General features: G+C 44.2%; 2 protein-coding genes across 3 annotated transcripts in view; one reads left to right on the forward strand and one right to left on the reverse strand.

The window, feature by feature from the left end:
• SGSH (N-sulfoglucosamine sulfohydrolase) overlaps window positions 1-9,323 on the reverse strand; it is an 80,543-nt gene extending 71,220 nt beyond the window's left edge. Inside the window, exon 1 of the mRNA XM_069752435.1 lies at window positions 9,209-9,323. Within this exon, the coding sequence (XP_069608536.1) occupies window positions 9,209-9,296 (88 nt within the window). The 5' untranslated portion in view covers window positions 9,297-9,323. The remainder of the gene's footprint in view (window positions 1-9,208) is intronic.
• The window catches only part of SLC26A11 (solute carrier family 26 member 11), a 68,681-nt gene continuing 54,783 nt past the window's right edge, over window positions 9,140-23,037 (forward strand). Inside the window, exon 1 of one of the 2 annotated variants that reach the window (XM_069752433.1) lies at window positions 9,140-9,402. The gene's annotated coding sequence lies outside the window, so the exon portion shown is untranslated. The remainder of the gene's footprint in view (window positions 9,403-23,037) is intronic. The other variant, XM_069752432.1, reaches the window with a different exon arrangement.

Below are 23,037 nucleotides of genomic sequence, written 5' to 3' on the forward strand. Positions count from 1 at the left end.
GCAGTACAGATCTGTGATGTATCAGATAGCATGCGGCCCAATGTTATACTATGGGGCAGTGCAGATCTGTGATGTATCAGATAGCACTAAGCCCAATGTTATACTATGGGACAGTACAGATCTGTGATGTATCATATAGTACTCGGCCCAATGTTATACTATGGGGCAGTGCAGATCTGTGATGTGTTATCAGATAGCACTCAGCCCAATGTTATACTATGGGGCAGTACAGATCTGAGATGTATCAGATAGCACTCGGCCCATTGTTATACTATGGGGCAGTGCAGATCTGTGATGTATCAGATAGCACTCAGCCCAATGTTATACTATGGGGCAGTACAGATCTGTGATGTATCAGATAGCACTCGGCCCAATGTTATACTATGGGGCAGTGCAGATCTGTGATGTATCAGATAGCACTCGCCCCAATGTTATACTATGGGGCAGTACAGATCTGTGATGTATCAGATAGCACTCGGCCCAATGTTATACTATGGGGCAGTGCAGATCTGTGATGTATCAGATAGCACTCGCCCCAATGTTATACTATGGGGCAGTACAGATCTGTGATGTAACAGATAGCACTCAGCCCAATGTTATACTATGGGGCAGTGCAGATCTGTGATGTGTTATCAGATAGCACTCGGCCCAATGTTATACTATGGGGCAGTACAGATCTGTGATGTATCAGATAGCACTCGGCCCATTGTTATACTATGGGGCAGTGCAGATCTGTGATGTATCAGATAGCATGCGGCCCAATGTTATACTATGGGGCAGTACAGATCTGTGATGTATCAGATAGCACTCGCCCCAATGTTATACTATGGGGCAGTACAGATCTGTGATGTATCAGATAGCACTCGGCCCATTGTTATACTATGGGGCAGTGCAGATCTGTGATGTATCAGATAGCATGCGGCCCAATGTTATACTATGGGGCAGTGCAGATCTGTGATGTATCAGATAGCACTAAGCCCAATGTTATACTATGGGACAGTACAGATCTGTGATGTATCATATAGTACTCGGCCCAATGTTATACTATGGGGCAGTGCAGATCTGTGATGTGTTATCAGATAGCACTCAGCCCAATGTTATACTATGGGGCAGTACAGATCTGAGATGTATCAGATAGCATTCGGCCCATTGTTATACTATGGGGCAGTGCAGATCTGTGATGTATCAGATAGCACTCGCCCCAATGTTATACTAAGCGGCAGTAAAGATCTGTGATGTATCAGATAGCATGCGGCCCAATGTTATACTATGGGGCAGTGCAGATCTGTGATGTGTTATCAGATAGCACTCGGCCCAATGTTATACTATGGGGCAGGGTAGATCTGTGATGTGTTTTCAGATAGCACTCAGCCCAATGTTATACTATGGGGCAGTACAGATCTGTGATGTATCAGATAGCACTCGGCCCATTGTTATACTATGGGGCAGTGCAGATCTGTGATGTATCAGATAGCACTCGGCCCAATGTTATACTATGGGGCAGTGCAGATCTGTGATGTATCATATAGCACTCGGCCCAATGTTATACTATGGGGCAGGGTAGATCTGTGATGTGTTTTCAGATAGCACTCAGCCCAATGTTATACTATGGGGCACTACAGATCTGAGATGTATCAGATAGCACGTAGCCCAGTGTTATACTATGGGGCAGTACAGATCTGTGATGTATCAGATAGCCCTCGGCCCATTGTTATACTATGGGGCAGTGCAGATCTGTGATGTATCAGATAGCACTAAGCCCAATGTTATACTATGGGGCAGTGCAGATCTGTGATGTATCAGATAGCACTAAGCCCAATGTTATACTATGGGGCAGTACAGGTCTGTGATGTATCAGATAGCACTCGGCCCAATGTTATACTATGGGGCAGTGCAGATCTGTGATGTGTTTTCAGATAGCACTCGGCCCAATGTTATACTATGGGGCAGTGCAGATCTGTGATGTATCAGATAGCACTCGCCCCAATGTTATACTATGCGGCAGTACAGATCTGTGATGTATCAGATAGCACTAAGCCCAATGTTATACTATGGGGCAGTGCAGATCTGTGATGTATCATATAGCACTCGGCCCAATGTTATACTATGGGGCAGTGCAGATCTGTGATGTATCAGATAGCACTAAGCCCAATGTTATACTATGGGGCAGTACAGGTCTGTGATGTATCAGATAGCACTCGGCCCAATGTTATACTATGGGGCAGTGCAGATCTGTGATGTATCAGATAGCACTAAGCCCAATGTTATACTATGGGGCAGGGTAGATCTGTGATGTGTTTTCAGATAGCACTCAGCCCAATGTTATACTATGGGGCAGTACAGATCTGTGATGTATCAGATAGCACTCGGCCCATTGTTATACTATGGGGCAGTGCAGATCTGTGATGTATCAGATAGCATTAAGCCCAATGTTATACTATGGGGCAGTACAGGTCTGTGATGTATCAGATAGCACTCGGCCCAATGTTATACTATGGGGCAGTGCAGATCTGTGATGTATCAGATAGCATGCTGCCCAATGTTATACTATGGGGCAGTACAGGTCTGTGATGTATCAGATAGCACTCGGCCCAATGTTATACTATGGGGCAGTGCAGATCTGTGATGTGTTTTCAGATAGCACTCAGCCCAATGTTATAGTATGGGGCAGGGTAGATCTGTGATGTGTTTTCAGATAGCACTCAGCCCAATGTTATATTATGGGGCAGTACAGATCTGAGATGTATCAGATAGCACGTAGCCCTATGTTATACTATGGGGCAGTACAGATCTGTGATGTATCAGATAGCCCTCGTCCCATTGTTATACTATGGGGCAGTGCAGATCTGTGATCTGTTTTTAGATAGCACTCGGCCCAATGTTATACTATGGGGCAGTGCAGATCTGTGATGTATCAGATAGCACTAAGCCCAATGTTATACTATGGGGCAGTGCAGATCTGTGATGTATCAGATAGCATGCGGCCCAATGTTATACTATGGGGCAGTGCAGATCTGTGATGTATCAGATAGCACTTAGCCCAATGTTATACTATGTGGCAGTGCAGATCTGTGATGTATCAGATAGCACTCGGCCCAATGTTATACTATGGGGCAGTGCAGATCTGTGATGTATCAGATAGCACTAAGCCCAATGTTATACTATGGGGCAGTGCAGATCTGTGATGTATCAGATAGCACTTAGCCCAATGTTATATTATGCGGCAGTACAGATCTGTGATGTATCAGATAGCACTCGGCCCAATGTTATACTATGGGGCAGTGCAGATCTGTGGTGTATCAGATAGCACTAAGCCCAATGTTATACTATGGGGCAGTACAGGTCTGTGATGTATCAGATAGCACTCGGCCCAATGTTATACTATGGGGCAGTGCAGATCTGTGATGTATCAGATAGCATGCGGCCCAATGTTATTCTATGGGGCAGTGCAGATCTGTGATGTGTTATCAGATAGCACTCGGCCCAATGTTATACTATGGGGCAGGGTAGATCTGTGATGTGTTTTCAGATAGCACTCAGCCCAATGTTATACTATGGGGCAGTACAGATCTGTGATGTATCAGATAGCACTCGGCCCATTGTTATACTATGGGGCAGTGCAGATCTGTGATGTATCAGATAACACTCAACCCAATGTTATACTATGGGGCAGTGCAGATCTGTGATGTATCAGATAGCACTTAGCCCAATGTTATACTATGGGGCAGTACAGATCTGTGATGTATCAGATAACACTCAACCCAATGTTATACTATGGGGCAGTGCAGATCTGTGATGTATCAGATAGCATGCGGCCCAATGTTATACTATGGGGCAGTGCAGATCTGTGATGTGTTATCAGATAGCACTCGGCCCAATGTTATACTATGGGGCAATGCAGATCTGTGATGTTTATCAGATAGCACTCGGCCCAATGTTATACTATGGGGCAGTACAGATCTGTGATGTATCAGATAGCATGCGGCCCAATGTTATACTATGGGGCAGTGCAGATCTGTGATGTATCAGATAGCACTAAGCCCAATGTTATACTATGGGACAGTACAGATCTGTGATGTATCATATAGTACTCGGCCCAATGTTATACTATGGGGCAGTGCAGATCTGTGATGTGTTATCAGATAGCACTCGGCCCAATGTTATACTATGGGGCAATGCAGATCTGTGATGTTTATCAGATAGCACTCGGCCCAATGTTATACTATGGGGCAGTACAGATCTGTGATGTATCAGATAGCACTCGGCCCAATGTTATACTATGGGGCAGTACAGATCTGTGATGTATCAGATAGCACTAAGCCCAATGTTATACTATGGGGCAGTACAGATCTGTGATGTATCAGATAGCACTCGGCCCAATGTTATACTATGGGGCAGTACAGATCTGTGATGTATCAGATAGCACTAAGCCCAATGTTATACTATGGGGCAGTGCAGATCTGTGATGTATCAGATAGCATGCGGCCCAATGTTATTCTATGGGGCAGTGCAGATCTGTGATGTGTTATCAGATAGCACTCGGCCCAATGTTATACTATGGGGCAGGGTAGATCTGTGATGTGTTTTCAGATAGCACTCAGCCCAATGTTATACTATGGGGCAGTACAGATCTGTGATGTATCAGATAGCACTCGGCCCATTGTTATACTATGGGGCAGTGCAGATCTGTGATGTATCAGATAACACTCAACCCAATGTTATACTATGGGGCAGTGCAGATCTGTGATGTATCAGATAGCACTTAGCCCAATGTTATACTATGGGGCAGTACAGATCTGTGATGTATCAGATAACACTCAACCCAATGTTATACTATGGGGCAGTGCAGATCTGTGATGTATCAGATAGCATGCGGCCCAATGTTATACTATGGGGCAGTGCAGATCTGTGATGTGTTATCAGATAGCACTCGGCCCAATGTTATACTATGGGGCAATGCAGATCTGTGATGTTTATCAGATAGCACTCGGCCCAATGTTATACTATGGGGCAGTACAGATCTGTGATGTATCAGATAGCATGCGGCCCAATGTTATACTATGGGGCAGTGCAGATCTGTGATGTATCAGATAGCACTAAGCCCAATGTTATACTATGGGACAGTACAGATCTGTGATGTATCATATAGTACTCGGCCCAATGTTATACTATGGGGCAGTGCAGATCTGTGATGTGTTATCAGATAGCACTCGGCCCAATGTTATACTATGGGGCAATGCAGATCTGTGATGTTTATCAGATAGCACTCGGCCCAATGTTATACTATGGGGCAGTACAGATCTGTGATGTATCAGATAGCACTCGGCCCAATGTTATACTATGGGGCAGTACAGATCTGTGATGTATCAGATAGCACTAAGCCCAATGTTATACTATGGGGCAGTACAGATCTGTGATGTATCAGATAGCACTCGGCCCAATGTTATACTATGGGGCAGTACAGATCTGTGATGTATCAGATAGCACTAAGCCCAATGTTATACTATGGGGCAGTGCAGATCTGTGATTATTCTTTCATGCTGATTCGGTATGGGATAACAGTGGCAGCATGCTGCAAATGCATTGGATATTCAGATTATGCACCCATACAAAACTATGGATGTTTGAAACATTGGACTGCACTCAGATGTCAACCAATATCATCTGAGTGCAGTCTGATTGCCACGGGTGTCATTCCCTCAAGCGAAAGAATTGGAGCACAGTAAACTGACATTCGGATCAAGCTCGCAGCAGAGTTTTATCCTGGGTCATTTGCATATAGTATCCGATTCTCTTGTATGAGAGAATCATCGAATACTACTCACCAGTGTGAACGAGCCCTGTTATTTTATTTATTGAAATCCCTGATGTCTGTATGTGTAGGAGTCCAGTGGGCGGTCCTATCAGTAATTGATGATATCTCTGCATGCATAATCATAGATGGAAGGACCGCCTACTGGACTCCAAATAAACCCCATGGATTTCAATCAATAAATTACAAGTTTTGCTGGAGCTTCCCTCATAAAAATTCATATAAATCTGATCCGTTCCCCCTGATCTATAACAGTACAGAGTGACAGTTTCTTTAATGTGTACAATGCAGAGCTGTGTGTGTAATGTGTACAATGCAGAGCTGTGTGTGTCATGTGTACAATGCAGAGCTGTGTGTGTCATGTGTACAATGCAGAGCTGTGTGTGTAATGTGTACAATGCAGAGCTGTGTGTGTCATGTGTACAATGCAGAGCTGTGTGTGTCATGTGTACAATGCAGAGCTGTGTGTGTCATGTGTACAATGCAGAGCTGTGTGTGTCATGTGTACAATGCAGAGCCGTGTGTGTCATGTGTACAATGCAGAGCCGTGTGTGTCATGTGTACAATGCAGAGCTGTGTGTCTAATGTGTACAATGCAGAGCTGTGTGTGTCATGTGTACAATGCAGAGCTGTGTGTGTCATGTGTACAATGCAGAGCTGTGTGTGTCATGTGTACAATGCGGAGCTGTGTGTGTAATGTGTACAATGCAGAGCTGTGTGTGTAATGTGTACAATGCAGAGCTGTGTGTGTAATGTGTACAATGCAGAGCTGTGTGTAATGTGTACAATGCAGAGCTGTGTGTGTCATGTGTACAATGCAGAGCTGTGTGTGTCATGTGTGCAATGCAGAGCTGTGTGTCATGTGTACAATGCAGAGCTGTGTGTGTCATGTGTACAATGCAGAGCTGTGTGTGTAATGTGTACAATGCAGAGCTGTGTGTAATGTGTACAATGCGGAGCTGTGTGTAATGTGTACAATGCGGAGCTGTGTGTGTAATGTATAAAATGCGGAGCTGTGTGTGTAATGTGTACAATGCAGAGCTGTGTGTGTCATGTGTACAATGCAGAGCTGTGTGTGTCATGTGTACAATGCAGAGCTGTGTGTGTAATGTGTACAATGCAGAGCTGTGTGTAATGTGTACAATGCGGAGCTGTGTGTAATGTGTACAATGCAGAGCTGTGTGTGTAATGTATAAAATGCAGAGCTGTGTGTGTAATGTGTACAATGCAGAGCTGTGTGTGTCATGTGTACAATGCAGAGCTGTGTGTGTCATGTGTACAATGCAGAGCTGTGTGTGTAATGTGTACAATGCAGAGCTGTGTGTGTCATGTGTACAATGCAGAGCTGTGTGTGTCATGTGTACAATGCAGAGCTGTGTGTGTCATGTGTACAATGCAGAGCTGTGTGTGTCATGTGTACAATGCAGAGCCGTGTGTGTCATGTGTACAATGCAGAGCCGTGTGTGTCATGTGTACAATGCAGAGCTGTGTGTCTAATGTGTACAATGCAGAGCTGTGTGTGTCATGTGTACAATGCAGAGCTGTGTGTGTCATGTGTACAATGCAGAGCTGTGTGTGTCATGTGTACAATGCGGAGCTGTGTGTGTAATGTGTACAATGCAGAGCTGTGTGTGTAATGTGTACAATGCAGAGCTGTGTGTGTAATGTGTACAATGCAGAGCTGTGTGTAATGTGTACAATGCAGAGCTGTGTGTGTCATGTGTACAATGCAGAGCTGTGTGTGTCATGTGTGCAATGCAGAGCTGTGTGTCATGTGTACAATGCAGAGCTGTGTGTGTCATGTGTACAATGCAGAGCTGTGTGTGTAATGTGTACAATGCAGAGCTGTGTGTAATGTGTACAATGCGGAGCTGTGTGTAATGTGTACAATGCAGAGCTGTGTGTGTAATGTATAAAATGCAGAGCTGTGTGTGTAATGTGTACAATGCAGAGCTGTGTGTGTCATGTGTACAATGCAGAGCTGTGTGTGTCATGTGTACAATGCAGAGCTGTGTGTGTAATGTGTACAATGCAGAGCTGTGTGTGTCATGTGTACAATGCAGAGCTGTGTGTGTCATGTGTACAATGCAGAGCTGTGTGTGTCATGTGTACAATGCAGAGCCGTGTGTGTCATGTGTACAATGCAGAGCCGTGTGTGTCATGTGTACAATGCAGAGCCGTGTGTGTCATGTGTACAATGCAGAGCTGTGTGTCTAATGTGTACAATGCAGAGCTGTGTGTGTCATGTGTACAATGCAGAGCTGTGTGTGTCATGTGTACAATGCAGAGCTGTGTGTGTCATGTGTACAATGCGGAGCTGTGTGTGTAATGTGTACAATGCAGAGCTGTGTGTGTAATGTGTACAATGCAGAGCTGTGTGTGTAATGTGTACAATGCAGAGCTGTGTGTAATGTGTACAATGCAGAGCTGTGTGTGTCATGTGTACAATGCAGAGCTGTGTGTGTCATGTGTGCAATGCAGAGCTGTGTGTCATGTGTACAATGCAGAGCTGTGTGTGTCATGTGTACAATGCAGAGCTGTGTGTGTAATGTGTACAATGCAGAGCTGTGTGTAATGTGTACAATGCGGAGCTGTGTGTAATGTGTACAATGCGGAGCTGTGTGTGTAATGTATAAAATGCGGAGCTGTGTGTGTAATGTGTACAATGCAGAGCTGTGTGTGTCATGTGTACAATGCAGAGCTGTGTGTGTCATGTGTACAATGCAGAGCTGTGTGTGTAATGTGTACAATGCAGAGCTGTGTGTAATGTGTACAATGCGGAGCTGTGTGTAATGTGTACAATGCAGAGCTGTGTGTGTAATGTATAAAATGCAGAGCTGTGTGTGTAATGTGTACAATGCAGAGCTGTGTGTGTCATGTGTACAATGCAGAGCTGTGTGTGTCATGTGTACAATGCAGAGCTGTGTGTGTCATGTGTACAATGCAGAGCTGTGTGTGTCATGTGTACAATGCAGAGCTGTGTGTGTCATGTGTACAATGCAGAGCTGTGTGTGTCATGTGTACAATGCAGAGCTGTGTGTGTCATGTGTACAATGCAGAGCTGTGTGTGTCATGTATAAAATGCAGAGCTGTGTGTGTCATGTATAAAATGCAGAGCTGTGTGTGTCATGTATAAAATGCAGAGCTGTGTGTGTCATGTATAAAATGCAGAGCTGTGTGTGTCATGTACACAATGTGGAGCTGTATTTTCCCAATAGCACACATCTATCCCCTGCGCATAGGGCCGCCACCACCATACATTCAAGAAACAACACGTATAACCCCACAGCAGAGCCTGCAGTGTGATCACGTGGTCATGACGTAATCACAGGTCCTCCTCTCTCCTCCTATATTATGGCAGCGGTGCTCCGTAGCACCCGGGCGGCCGGCACTCACCGATGATCAGCAGCACGTTCTTACTGTCAGCCGCTAGGACGGAGCAGATCAGCCACAGACACACGGAGAGACCCGGGGATCCCATCATGTTCCGCTTCTTCCTGAGAAGACACTCCCGGATAGCGGTCATGTGATTGCCGCAAGGACACGCCCCCTCTGAGAGGGAGAAGAGGTGCCGGGTCGGTGCGGTGCGGGTACGTGAACCTGTCTGTTATTATATATAGTACCACATGTATTCCCATCCTGTCTGTTATATACAGTATATACGGTGTATCCTGTACCACATGTATTCCCATCCTGTCTGTTCTATACAGTATATACGGTGTATCCTGTACCACATGTATTCCCATCCTGTCTGTTATATACAGTATATACGGTGTATCCTGTACCAAACGTATTCCCATCCTGTCTGTTATATACAGTATATACGGTGTATCCTGTACCCCATGTATTCCCAGCCTGTCTGTTATATACAGTATATACGGTGTATCCTGTACCCCATGTATTCCCATCCTGTCTGTTATATACAGTATATACGGTGTATCCTGTACCACATGTATTCCCATCCTGTCTGTTATATACAGTATATACGGTGTATCCTGTACCACATGTATTCCCATCCTGTCTGTTATATACAGTATATACAGTGTATCCTGTACCACACGTATTCCCAGCCTGTCTGTTATATATAGTATATACGGTGTATCCTGTACCACATGTATTCCCATCCTGTCTGTTATATATAGTATATACACTGTATCCTGTACCACATGTATTCCCAGCCTGTCTGTTATATGCAGTATATACGGTGTATCCTGTACCACATGTATTCCCATCCTGTCTGTTATATACAGTATATACGGTGTATCCTGTACCACATGTATTCCCAGCCTGTCTGTTATATATAGTATATACGGTGTATCCTGTACCACATGTATTCCCATCCTGTCTGTTATATATAGTATATACACTGTATCCTGTACCACATGTATTCCCAGCCTGTCTGTTATATACAGTATATACGGTGTATCCTGTACCACATGTATTCCCATCCTGTCTGTTATATACAGTATATACGGTGTATCCTGTACCACATGTATTCCCATCCTGTCTGTTATATACAGTATATACGGTGTATCCTGTACCCCATGTATTCCCAGCCTGTCTGGTATATATGGTGTATCCTGTACCACATGTATTCCCAGCCTGTCTGTTATATACAGTATATACGGTGTATCCTGTACCACATGTATTCCCAGCCTGAATGTTATATACAGTATATACGGTGTATCCTGTACCCCATGTATTCCCATCCTGTCTGTTATATATAGTATATACGGTGTATCCTGTACCCCATGTATTCCCATCCTGTCTGTTATATATAGTATATACGGTGTATCCTGTACCCCATGTATTCCCAGCCTGTCTGTTATATACAGTATATACGGTGTATCCTGTACCACATGTATTCCCAGCCTGTCTGTTATATATAGTATATACACTGTATCCTGTACCCCATGTATTCCCAGCCTGTCTGTTATATATAGTATATACGGTGTATCCTGTACCCCATGTATTCCCATCCTGTCTGTTATATATAGTATATACGGTGTATCCTGTACCCCATGTATTCCCAGCCTGTCTGTTATATACAGTATATACTGTGTATCCTGTACCACATGTATTCCCAGCCTGAAAGTTATATACAGTATATACGGTGTATCCTGTACCCCATGTATTCCCAGCCTGTCTGTTATATACAGTATATACTGTGTATCCTGTACCACATGTATTCCCAGCCTGAAAGTTATATACAGTATATACGGTGTATCCTGTACCCCATGTATTCCCATCCTGTCTGTTATATATAGTATATACGGTGTATCCTGTACCCCATGTATTCCCATCCTGTCTGTTATATATAGTATATACGGTGTATCCTGTACGCCATGTATTCCCAGCCTGTCTGTTATATACAGTATATACGGTGTATCCTGTACCACATGTATTCCCAGCCTGTCTGTTATATACAGTATATACGGTGTATCCTGTACCACATGTATTCCCAGCCTGTCTGTTATATACAGTATATACGGTGTATCCTGTACCACATGTATTCCCAGCCTGTCTGTTATATACAGTATATACGGTGTATCCTGTACCACATGTATTCCCAGCCTGTCTGTTATATATAGTATATACGCTGTATCCTGTACTCCATGTATTCCCAGCCTGTCTGTTATATACAGTATATACGGTGTATCCTGTACCCCATGTATTCCCATCCTGTCTGTTATATATAGTATATACGGTGTATCCTGTACCCCATGTATTCCCATCCTGCCTGTTATATACAGTATATACGGTGTATCCTGTACCACATGTATTCCCAGCCTGTCTGTTATATACAGTATATACGGTGTATCCTGTACCCCATGTATTCCCATCCTGTCTGTTATATATAGTATATACGGTGTATCCTGTACCCCATGTATTCCCATCCTGTCTGTTATATACAGTATATACGGTGTATCCTGTACCCCATGTATTCCCAGCCTGTCTGTTATATACAGTGTATACGGCGTATCCTGTACCCCATGTATTCCCATCCTGTCTGTTATATACAGTATATACGGCGTATCCTGTACCCCATGTATTCCCATCCTGTCTGTTATATACAGTATATACGGTGTATCCTGTACCCTATGTATTCCCAGGCTGTCTGTTATATACAGTATATACGGTGTATCCTGTACCCCATGTATTCCCAGCCTGTCTGTTATATACAGTATATACGGTGTATCCTGTACCCCATGTATTCCCAGCCTGTCTGTTATATACAGTATATACTGTGTATCCTGCACCCCATGTATTCCCAGCCTGTCTGTTATATATAGTATATACGGTGTATCCTGTACCCCATGTATTCCCAGCCTGTCTGTTATATATAGTATATACGGTGTATCCTGTACCCCATGTATTCCCATCCTGTCTGTTATATATAGTATATACGGTGTATCCTGTACCCCATGTATTCCCAGCCTGTCTGTTATATATAGTATATACGGTGTATCCTGTACCACATGTATTCCCAGCCTGTCTGTTATATACAGTATATACGGTGTATCCTGTACCCCATGTATTCCCATCCTGTCTGTTATATATAGTATATACGGTGTATCCTGTACCCCATGTATTCCCATCCTGTCTGTTATATACAGTATATACGGTGTATCCTGTACCCCATGTATTCCCAGCCTGTCTGTTATATATAGTATATACGGCGTATCCCATACGCCATGTATTCTTGAAGTTAATCAAGAGAATGCCAAGAGTGTGCAAAGCAGTCATCAAAGCAAAAGGTGGCTACTTTGAAGAACCTAGAATATAAGACATATTTTCAGTTGTTTCACACTTTTTTGTTAAGTATATAATTCCACATATGTTAATTCATAGTTTTGATGCCGTCAGTGTGAATGTACAATTTTCATAGTCATTAAAATACAGAAAAATCTTTAAATGAGAGAGTGTGTCCAAACTTTTGGTCTGTACTGTGTAGCAGAGCTGAGTCAGTAATTCCATGGCATTAGTCCTGTGTGTGTATATAGCAGAGCTGAGTCAGTAATTCCATGGCATTAGTCTTGTGTGTGTATGTAGCAGAGCTGAGTCAGTAATTCCATGGCATTAGTCCTGTGTGTGTATGTAGCAGAGCTGAGTCAGTAATTCCATGGCATTAGTCCTGTGTGTATGTAGCAGAGCTGAGTCAGTAATTCCATGGCATTAGTCCTGTGTGTGTATGTAGCAGAGCTGAGTCAGTAATTCCATGGCATTAGTCCTGTGTGTGTATGTAGCAGAGCTGAGTCAGTAATTCCATGGCATTAGTCCTGTGTGTGTATGTAGCAGAGCTCAGTCAGTAATTCCATGACATTAGTCCTGTGTGTGTATATAGCAGAGCCGAGTCAGTAATTCCATGGCATTAGTCCTGTGTGTGTATAGCAGAGCTGAGTCAGTAATTCCATGACATTAGTCCTGTGTGTGTATATAGCAGAGCCGAGTCAGTAATTCCATGGCATTAGTCCTGTGTGTGTATAGCAGAGCTGAGTCAGTAATTCCATGGCATTAGTCCTGTGTGTGTATGTAGCAGAGCTGAGTCAGTAATTCCATGGCATTAGTCCTGTGTGTGTATGTAGCAGAGCTGAGTCAGTAATTCCATGGCATTAGTCCTGTGTGTGTATGTAGCAGAGCTCAGTCAGTAATTCCATGGCATTAGTCCTGTGTGTGTATGTAGCAGAGCTCAGTCAGTAATTCCATGACATTAGTCCTGTGTGTGTATGTAGCAGAGCTGAGTCAGTAATTCCATGGCATTAGTCCTGTGTGTGTATAGCAGAGCTGAGTCAGTAATTCCATGGCATTAGTCCTGTGTGTGTATAGCAGAGCTGAGTCAGTAATTCCATGGCATTAGTCCTGTGTGTGTATGTAGCAGAGCTGAGGCAGTAATTCCATGGCATTAGTCCTGTGTGTGTATGTAGCAGAGCTCAGTCAGTAATTCCATGACATTAGTCCTGTGTGTGTATGTAGCAGAGCTGAGGCAGTAATTCCATGGCATTAGTCCTGTGTGTGTATATAGCAGAGCTGAGTCAGTAATTCCATGACATTAGTCCTGTGTGTGTATGTAGCAGAGCTCAGTCAGTAATTCCATGGCATTAGTCCTGTGTGTGTATATAGCAGAGCTGAGTCAGTAATTCCATGACATTAGTCCTGTGTGTGTATGTAGCAGAGCTCAGTCAGTAATTCCATGGCATTAGTCCTGTGTGTGTATGTAGCAGAGCTCAGTCAGTAATTCCATGGCATTAGTCCTGTGTGTGTATGTAGCAGAGCTGAGTCAGTAATTCCATGACATTAGTCCTGTGTGTGTATGTAGCAGAGCTGAGTCAGTAATTCCATGGCATTAGTCCTGTGTGTGTATAGCAGAGCTGAGTCAGTAATTCCATGGCATTAGTCCTGTGTGTATGTAGCAGAGCTGAGTCAGTAATTCCATGGCATTAGTCCTGTGTGTGTATGTAGCAGAGCTGAGTCAGTAATTCCATGGCATTAGTCCTGTGTGTGTATGTAGCAGAGCTGAGTCAGTAATTCCATGGCATTAGTCCTGTGTGTGTATGTAGCAGAGCTCAGTCAGTAATTCCATGACATTAGTCCTGTGTGTGTATCTAGCAGAGCCGAGTCAGTAATTCCATGGCATTAGTCCTGTGTGTGTATAGCAGAGCTGAGTCAGTAATTCCATGGCATTAGTCCTGTGTGTGTATAGCAGAGCTGAGTCAGTAATTCCATGGCATTAGTCCTGTGTGTGTATGTAGCAGAGCTGAGTCAGTAATTCCATGGCATTAGTCCTGTGTGTGTATGTAGCAGAGCTGAGTCAGTAATTCCATGGCATTAGTCCTGTGTGTGTATGTAGCAGAGCTCAGTCAGTAATTCCATGGCATTAGTCCTGTGTGTGTATGTAGCAGAGCTCAGTCAGTAATTCCATGACATTAGTCCTGTGTGTGTATGTAGCAGAGCTGAGTCAGTAATTCCATGGCATTAGTCCTGTGTGTGTATAGCAGAGCTGAGTCAGTAATTCCATGGCATTAGTCCTGTGTGTGTATAGCAGAGCTGAGTCAGTAATTCCATGGCATTAGTCCTGTGTGTGTATGTAGCAGAGCTGAGGCAGTAATTCCATGGCATTAGTCCTGTGTGTGTATGTAGCAGAGCTCAGTCAGTAATTCCATGGCATTAGTCCTGTGTGTGTATATAGCAGAGCTGAGTCAGTAATTCCATGGCATTAGTCCTGTGTGTATGTAGCAGAGCTGAGGCAGTAATTCCATGGCATTAGTCCTGTGTGTGTATGTAGCAGAGCTGAGGCAGTAATTCCATGACATTAGTCCTGTGTGTGTATGTAGCAGAGCCGAGTCAGTAATTCCATGGCATTAGTCCTGTGTGTGTATGTAGCAGAGCTGAGGCAGTAATTCCATGGCATTAGTCCTGTGTGTGTATGTAGCAGAGCTGAGGCAGTAATTCCATGGCATTAGTCCTGTGTGTGTATAGCAGAGCTGAGCCAGTAATTCCATGGCATTAGTCCTGTGTGTGTATATAGCAGAGCTGAGTCAGTAATTCCATGGCATTAGTCCTGTGTGTGTATAGCAGAGCTGAGTCAGTAATTCCATGGCATTAGTCCTGTGTGTGTATAGCAGAGCTGAGTCAGTAATTCCATGGCATTAGTCCTGTGTGTGTATGTAGCAGAGCTCAGTCAGTAATTCCATGACATTAGTCCTGTGTGTGTATGTAGCAGAGCCGAGTCAGTAATTCCATGGCATTAGTCCTGTGTGTGTATAGCAGAGCTGAGTCAGTAATTCCATGGCATTAGTCCTGTGTGTGTATGTAGCAGAGCCGAGTCAGTAATTCCATGGCATTAGTCCTGTGTGTGTATGTAGCAGAGCTCAGTCAGTAATTCCATGACATTAGTCCTGTGTGTGTATGTAGCAGAGCCGAGTCAGTAATTCCATGGCATTAGTCCTGTGTGTGTATAGCAGAGCTCAGTCAGTAATTCCATGACATTAGTCCTGTGTGTGTATGTAGCAGAGCCGAGTCAGTAATTCCATGGCATTAGTCCTGTGTGTGTATGTAGCAGAGCTCAGTCAGTAATTCCATGACATTAGTCCTGTGTGTGTATGTAGCAGAGCTGAGTCAGTAATTCCATGGCATTAGTCCTGTGTGTGTATGTAGCAGAGCTGAGTCAGTAATTCCATGGCATTAGTCCTGTGTGTGTATGTAGCAGAGCCGAGTCAGTAATTCCATGGCATTAGTCCTGTGTGTATGTAGCAGAGCTGAGGCAGTAATTCCATGACATTAGTCCTGTGTGTGTACGTAGCAGAGCCGAGTCAGTAATTCCATGGCATTAGTCCTGTGTGTATGTAGCAGAGCTGAGGCAGTAATTCCATGGCATTAGTCCTGTGTGTATGTAGCAGAGCTGAGGCAGTAATTCCATGGCATTAGTCCTGTGTGTGTATGTAGCAGAGCTGAGTCAGTAATTCCATGGCATTAGTCCTGTGTGTGTATATAGCAGAGCTGAGTCAGTAATTCCATGGCATTAGTCCTGTGTGTATGTAGCAGAGCTGAGGCAGTAATTCCATGGCATTAGTCCTGTGTGTGTATGTAGCAGAGCTGAGGCAGTAATTCCATGACATTAGTCCTGTGTGTGTATGTAGCAGAGCCGAGTCAGTAATTCCATGGCATTAGTCCTGTGTGTGTATGTAGCAGAGCTGAGGCAGTAATTCCATGGCATTAGTCCTGTGTGTGTATAGCAGAGCTGAGCCAGTAATTCCATGACATTAGTCCTGTGTGTGTATATAGCAGAGCCGAGTCAGTAATTCCATGGCATTAGTCCTGTGTGTGTATAGAGCTGAGTCAGTAATTCTATGACATTAGTCCTGTGTGTGTATATAGCAGAGCCGAGTCACTAATTCCATGGCATTAGTCCTGTGTGTGTATAGCAGAGCTGAGTCAGTAATTCCATGGCATTAGTCCTGTGTGTGTATATAGCAGAGCTGAGTCAGTAATTCCATGACATTAGTCCTGTGTGTGTATATAGCAGAGCTGAGTCAGTAATTCCATGGCATTAGTCCTGTGTGTGTATGTAGCAGAGCTCAGTCAGTAATTCCATGGCATTAGTCCTGTGTGTGTATAGCAGAGCTGAGTCAGTAATTCCATGACATTAGTCCTGTGTGTGTATGTAGCAGAGCTCAGTCAGTAATTCCATGACATTAGTCCTGTGTGTGTATATAGCAGAGCTGAGTCAGTAATTCCATGGCATTAGTCCTGTGTGTGTATGTAGCAGAGCTCAGTCAGTAATTCCATGGCATTAGTCCTGTGTGTATGTAGCAGAGCTGAGGCAGTAATTCCATCGCATTAGTCCTGTGTGTGTATGTAGCAGAGCTGAGGCAGTAATTCCATGGCATTAGTCCTGTGTGTGTATGTAGCAGAGCTGAGGCAGTAATTCCATGACATTAGTCCTGTGTGTGTATGTAGCAGAGCCGAGTCAGTAATTCCATGGCATTAGTCCTGTGTGTGTATGTAGCAGAGCTGAGGCAGTAATTCCATGGCATTAGTCCTGTGTGTGTATGTAGCAGAGCTGAGTCAGTAATTCCATGGCATTAGTCCTGTGTGTATGTAGCAGAGCTGAGGCAGTAATTCCATGGCATTAGTCCTGTGTGTGTATGTAGCAGAGCCGAGTCAGTAATTCCATGGCATTAGTCCTGTGTGTGTATGTAGCAGAGCTGAGCCAGTAATTCCATGGCATTAGTTCTGTGTGTGTATATAGCAGAGCCGAGTCAGTAATTCCATGGCATTAGTCCTGTGTGTGTATAGCAGAGCTGAGTCAGTAATTCCATGGCATTAGTCCTGTGTGTATATAGCAGAGCTGAGTCAGTAATTCCATGGCATTAGTCCTGTGTGTGTATGTAGCAGAGCTCAGTCAGTAATTCCATGGCATTAGTCCTGTGTGTGTATGTAGCAGAGCTCAGTCAGTAATTCCATGGCATTAGTCCTGTGTGTGTATATAGCAGAGCTGAGTCAGTAATTCCATGGCATTAGTCCTGTGTGTGTATATAGCAGAGCTCAGTCAGTAATTCCATGGCATTAGTCCTGTGTGTGTATATAGCAGAGCCGAGTCAGTAATTCCATGGCATTAGTCTTGTGTGTGTATGTAGCAGAGCTGAGTCAGTAATTCCATGGCATTAGTCCTGTGTGTGTATGTAGCAGAGCCGAGTCAGTAATTCCATGGCATTAGTCCTGTGTGTGTATGTAGCAGAGCTGAGGCAGTAATTCCATGGCATTAGTCCTGTGTGTGTATGTAGCAGAGCCGAGTCAGTAATTCCATGGCATTAGTCCTGTGTGTGTATAGCAGAGCTGAGCCAGTAATTCCATGACATTAGTCCTGTGTGTGTATATAGCAGAGCTGAGTCAGTAATTCCATGGCATTAGTCCTGTGTGTGTATAGCAGAGCTGAGCCAGTAATTCCATGACATTAGTCCTGTGTGTGTATGTAGCAGAGCCGAGTCAGTAATTCCATGGCATTAGTCCTGTGTGTGTATAGAGCTGAGTCAGTAATTTCATGGCATTAGTCCTGTGTGTGTATGTAGCAGAGCCGAGTCAGTAATTCCATGGCATTAGTCCTGTGTGTGTATGTAGCAGAGCTCAGTCAGTAATTCCATGACATTAGTCCTGTGTGTGTATATAGCAGAGCTGAGTCAGTAATTCCATGGCATTAGTCCTGTGTGTGTATGTAGCAGAGCTCAGTCAGTAATTCCATGGCATTAGTCCTGTGTGTGTATATAGCAGAGCTCAGTCAGTAATTCCATGGCATTAGTCCTGTGTGTATGTAGCAGAGCTGAGGCAGTAATTCCATGGCATTAGTCCTGTGTGTGTATGTAGCAGAGCTGAGGCAGTAATTCCATGGAATTAGTCCTGTGTGTGTATGTAGCAGAGCCGAGTCAGTAATTCCATGGCATTAGTCCTGTGTGTGTATGTAGCAGAGCTGAGGCAGTAATTCCATGGCATTAGTCCTGTGTGTGTATGTAGCAGAGCTGAGTCAGTAATTCCATGGCATTAGTCCTGTGTGTATGTAGCAGAGCTGAGGCAGTAATTCCATGGCATTAGTCCTGTGTGTGTATGTAGCAGAGCCGAGTCAGTAATTCCATGGCATTAGTCCTGTGTGTGTATGTAGCAGAGCTGAGCCAGTAATTCCATGGCATTAGTTCTGTGTGTGTATATAGCAGAGCCGAGTCAGTAATTCCATGGCATTAGTCCTGTGTGTGTATAGCAGAGCTGAGTCAGTAATTCCATGGCATTAGTCCTGTGTGTATATAGCAGAGCTGAGTCAGTAATTCCATGGCATTAGTCCTGTGTGTGTATGTAGCAGAGCTCAGTCAGTAATTCCATGGCATTAGTCCTGTGTGTGTATGTAGCAGAGCTCAGTCAGTAATTCCATGGCATTAGTCCTGTGTGTGTATATAGCAGAGCTCAGTCAGTAATTCCATGGCATTAGTCCTGTGTGTGTATATAGCAGAGCCGAGTCAGTAATTCCATGGCATTAGTCCTGTGTGTGTATATAGCAGAGCCGAGTCAGTAATTCCATGGCATTAGTCTTGTGTGTGTATGTAGCAGAGCTGAGTCAGTAATTCCATGGCATTAGTCCTGTGTGTGTATGTAGCAGAGCCGAGTCAGTAATTCCATGGCATTAGTCCTGTGTGTGTATGTAGCAGAGCCGAGTCAGTAATTCCATGACATTAGTCCTGTGTGTGTATATAGCAGAGCCGAGTCAGTAATTCCATGACATTAGTCCTGTGTGTGTATGTAGCAGAGCCGAGTCAGTAATTCCATGGCATTAGTCCTGTGTGTGTATGTAGCAGAGCTGAGTCAGTAATTCCATGGCATTAGTCCTGTGTGTGTATGTAGCAGAGCTGAGTCAGTAATTCCATGGCATTAGTCCTGTGTGTGTATGTAGCAGAGCTGAGTCAGTAATTCCATGGCATTAGTCCTGTGTGTGTATGTAGCAGAGCTCAGTCAGTAATTCCATGGCATTAGTCCTGTGTGTGTATGTAGCAGAGCCGAGTCAGTAATTCCATGACATTAGTCCTGTGTGTGTATGTAGCAGAGCCGAGTCAGTAATTCCATGGCATTAGTCCTGTGTGTGTATGTAGCAGAGCTGAGTCAGTAATTCCATGGCATTAGTCCTGTGTGTGTATGTAGCAGAGCTGAGTCAGTAATTCCATGGCATTAGTCCTGTGTGTGTATGTAGCAGAGCTGAGTCAGTAATTCCATGGCATTAGTCCTGTGTGTGTATGTAGCAGAGCTCAGTCAGTAATTCCATGGCATTAGTCCTGTGTGTGTATATAGCAGAGCTGAGTCAGTAATTCCATGACATTAGTCCTGTGTGTGTATGTAGCAGAGCTCAGTCAGTAATTCCATGGCATTAGTCCTGTGTGTGTATATAGCAGAGCTCAGTCAGTAATTCCATGGCATTAGTCCTGTGTGTGTATGTAGCAGAGCTGAGTCAGTAATTCCATGGCATTAGTCCTGTGTGTGTATGTAGCAGAGCGGAGGCAGTAATTCCATGGCATTAGTCCTGTGTGTGTATGTAGCAGAGCTGAGTCAGTAATTTCATGGCATTAGTCCTGTGTGTGTATGTAGCAGAGCTGAGTCAGTAATTCCAAGGCATTAGTCCTGTGTGTGTATGTAGCAGAGCTGAGTCAGTAATTCCATGGCATTAGTCCTGTGTGTGTATGTAGCAGAGCGGAGGCAGTAATTCCATGGCATTAGTCCTGTGTGTGTATGTAGCAGAGCTGAGTCAGTAATTTCATGGCATTAGTCCTGTGTGTGTATGTAGCAGAGCTGAGTCAGTAATTCCATGGCATTAGTCCTGTGTGTGCATGTAGCAGAGCTGAGTCAGTAATTCCATGGCATTAGTCCTGTGTGTGTATGTAGCAGAGCGGAGGCAGTAATTCCATGGCATTAGTCCTGTGTGTGTATGTAGCAGAGCTGAGTCAGTAATTTCATGGCATTAGTCCTGTGTGTGTATGTAGCAGAGCTGAGTCAGTAATTCCATGGCATTAGTCCTGTGTGTGTATGTAGCAGAGCTGAGTCAGTAATTCCATGGCATTAGTCCTGTGTGTGTATGTAGCAGAGCGGAGGCAGTAATTCCATGGCATTAGTCCTGTGTGTGTATGTAGCAGAGCTGAGTCAGTAATTTCATGGCATTAGTCCTGTGTGTGTGAATAGCAGAGCTGAGTCAGTAATTCCATGGCATTAGTCCTGTGTGTGTATGTAGCAGAGCGGAGGCAGTAATTCCATGGCATTAGTCCTGTGTGTGTATGTAGCAGAGCTGAGTCAGTAATTTCATGGCATTAGTCCTGTGTGTGTGAATAGCAGAGCTGAGTCAGTAATTCCATGGCATTAGTCCTGTGTGTGTATGTAGCAGAGCTGAGTCAGTAATTTCATGGCATTAGTCCTGTGTGTGTATGTAGCAGAGCTGAGTCAGTAATTCCATGACATTAGTCCTGTGTGTGTGTAGCAGAGCTGAGTCAGTAATTCCATGGCATTAGTCCTGTGTGTGTATATAGCAGAGCTGAGTCAGTAATTCCATGGCATTAGTCCTGTGTGTGTATGTAGCAGAGCAGAGGCAGTAATTCCATGACATTAGTCCTGTGTGTGTATGTAGCAGAGCCGAGTCAGTAATTCCATGGCATTAGTCCTGTGTGTGTATGTAGCAGAGCTGAGTCAGTAATTCCATGGCATTAGTCCTGTGTGTGTATGTAGCAGAGCTGAGTCAGTAATTCCATGGCATTAGTCCTGTGTGTGTATGTAGCAGAGCTGAGGCAGTAATTCCATGGCATTAGTCCTGTGTGTGTATGTATCAGAGCCGAGTCAGTAATTCCATGGCATTAGTCCTGTGTGTGTATGTAGCAGAGCCGAGTCAGTAATTCCATGACATTAGTCCTGTGTGTGTATGTAGCAGAGCCGAGTCAGTAATTCCATGGCATTAGTCCTGTGTGTGTATGTAGCAGAGCTGAGTCAGTAATTCCATGGCATTAGTCCTGTGTGTGTATGTAGCAGAGCTGAGTCAGTAATTCCATGGCATTAGTCCTGTGTGTGTATGTAGCAGAGCTGAGGCAGTAATTCCATGGCATTAGTCCTGTGTGTGTATGTAGCAGAGCCGAGTCAGTAATTCCATGGCATTAGTCCTGTGTGTGTATGTAGCAGAGCTGAGTCAGTAATTCCATGGCATTAGTCCTGTGTGTGTATGTAGCAGAGCTGAGTCAGTAATTCCATGGCATTAGTCCTGTGTGTGTATGTAGCAGAGCTCAGTCAGTAATTCCATGGCATTAGTCCTGTGTGTGTATGTAGCAGAGCCGAGTCAGTAATTCCATGACATTAGTCCTGTGTGTGTATGTAGCAGAGCCGAGTCAGTAATTCCATGGCATTAGTCCTGTGTGTGTATGTAGCAGAGCTGAGTCAGTAATTCCATGGCATTAGTCCTGTGTGTGTATGTAGCAGAGCTGAGTCAGTAATTCCATGGCATTAGTCCTGTGTGTGTATGTAGCAGAGCTCAGTCAGTAATTCCATGGCATTAGTCCTGTGTGTGTATGTAGCAGAGCTCAGTCAGTAATTCCATGGCATTAGTCCTGTGTGTGTATGTAGCAGAGCTCAGTCAGTAATTCCATGGCATTAGTCCTGTGTGTGTATATAGCAGAGCTGAGTCAGTAATTCCATGACATTAGTCCTGTGTGTGTATGTAGCAGAGCTCAGTCAGTAATTCCATGGCATTAGTCCTGTGTGTGTATATAGCAGAGCTCAGTCAGTAATTCCATGGCATTAGTCCTGTGTGTGTATGTAGCAGAGCTGAGTCAGTAATTCCATGGCATTAGTCCTGTGTGTGTATGTAGCAGAGCTGAGTCAGTAATTCCATGGCATTAGTCCTGTGTGTGTATGTAGCAGAGCTCAGTCAGTAATTCCATGGCATTAGTCCTGTGTGTGTATGTAGCAGAGCTGAGTCAGTAATTCCATGGCATTAGTCCTGTGTGTGTATAGCAGAGCTGAGTCAGTAATTCCATGGCATTAGTCCTGTGTGTGTATGTAGCAGAGCGGAGGCAGTAATTCCATGGCATTAGTCCTGTGTGTGTATGTAGCAGAGCTGAGTCAGTAATTTCATGGCATTAGTCCTGTGTGTGTATGTAGCAGAGCTGAGTCAGTAATTCCATGGCATTAGTCCTGTGTGTGTATGTAGCAGAGCTGAGTCA

Source organism: Ranitomeya imitator, chromosome 2 (genome assembly GCF_032444005.1).
Source record: "Ranitomeya imitator isolate aRanImi1 chromosome 2, aRanImi1.pri, whole genome shotgun sequence".
Classification (NCBI taxonomy): Eukaryota; Metazoa; Chordata; class Amphibia; order Anura; family Dendrobatidae; genus Ranitomeya; species Ranitomeya imitator.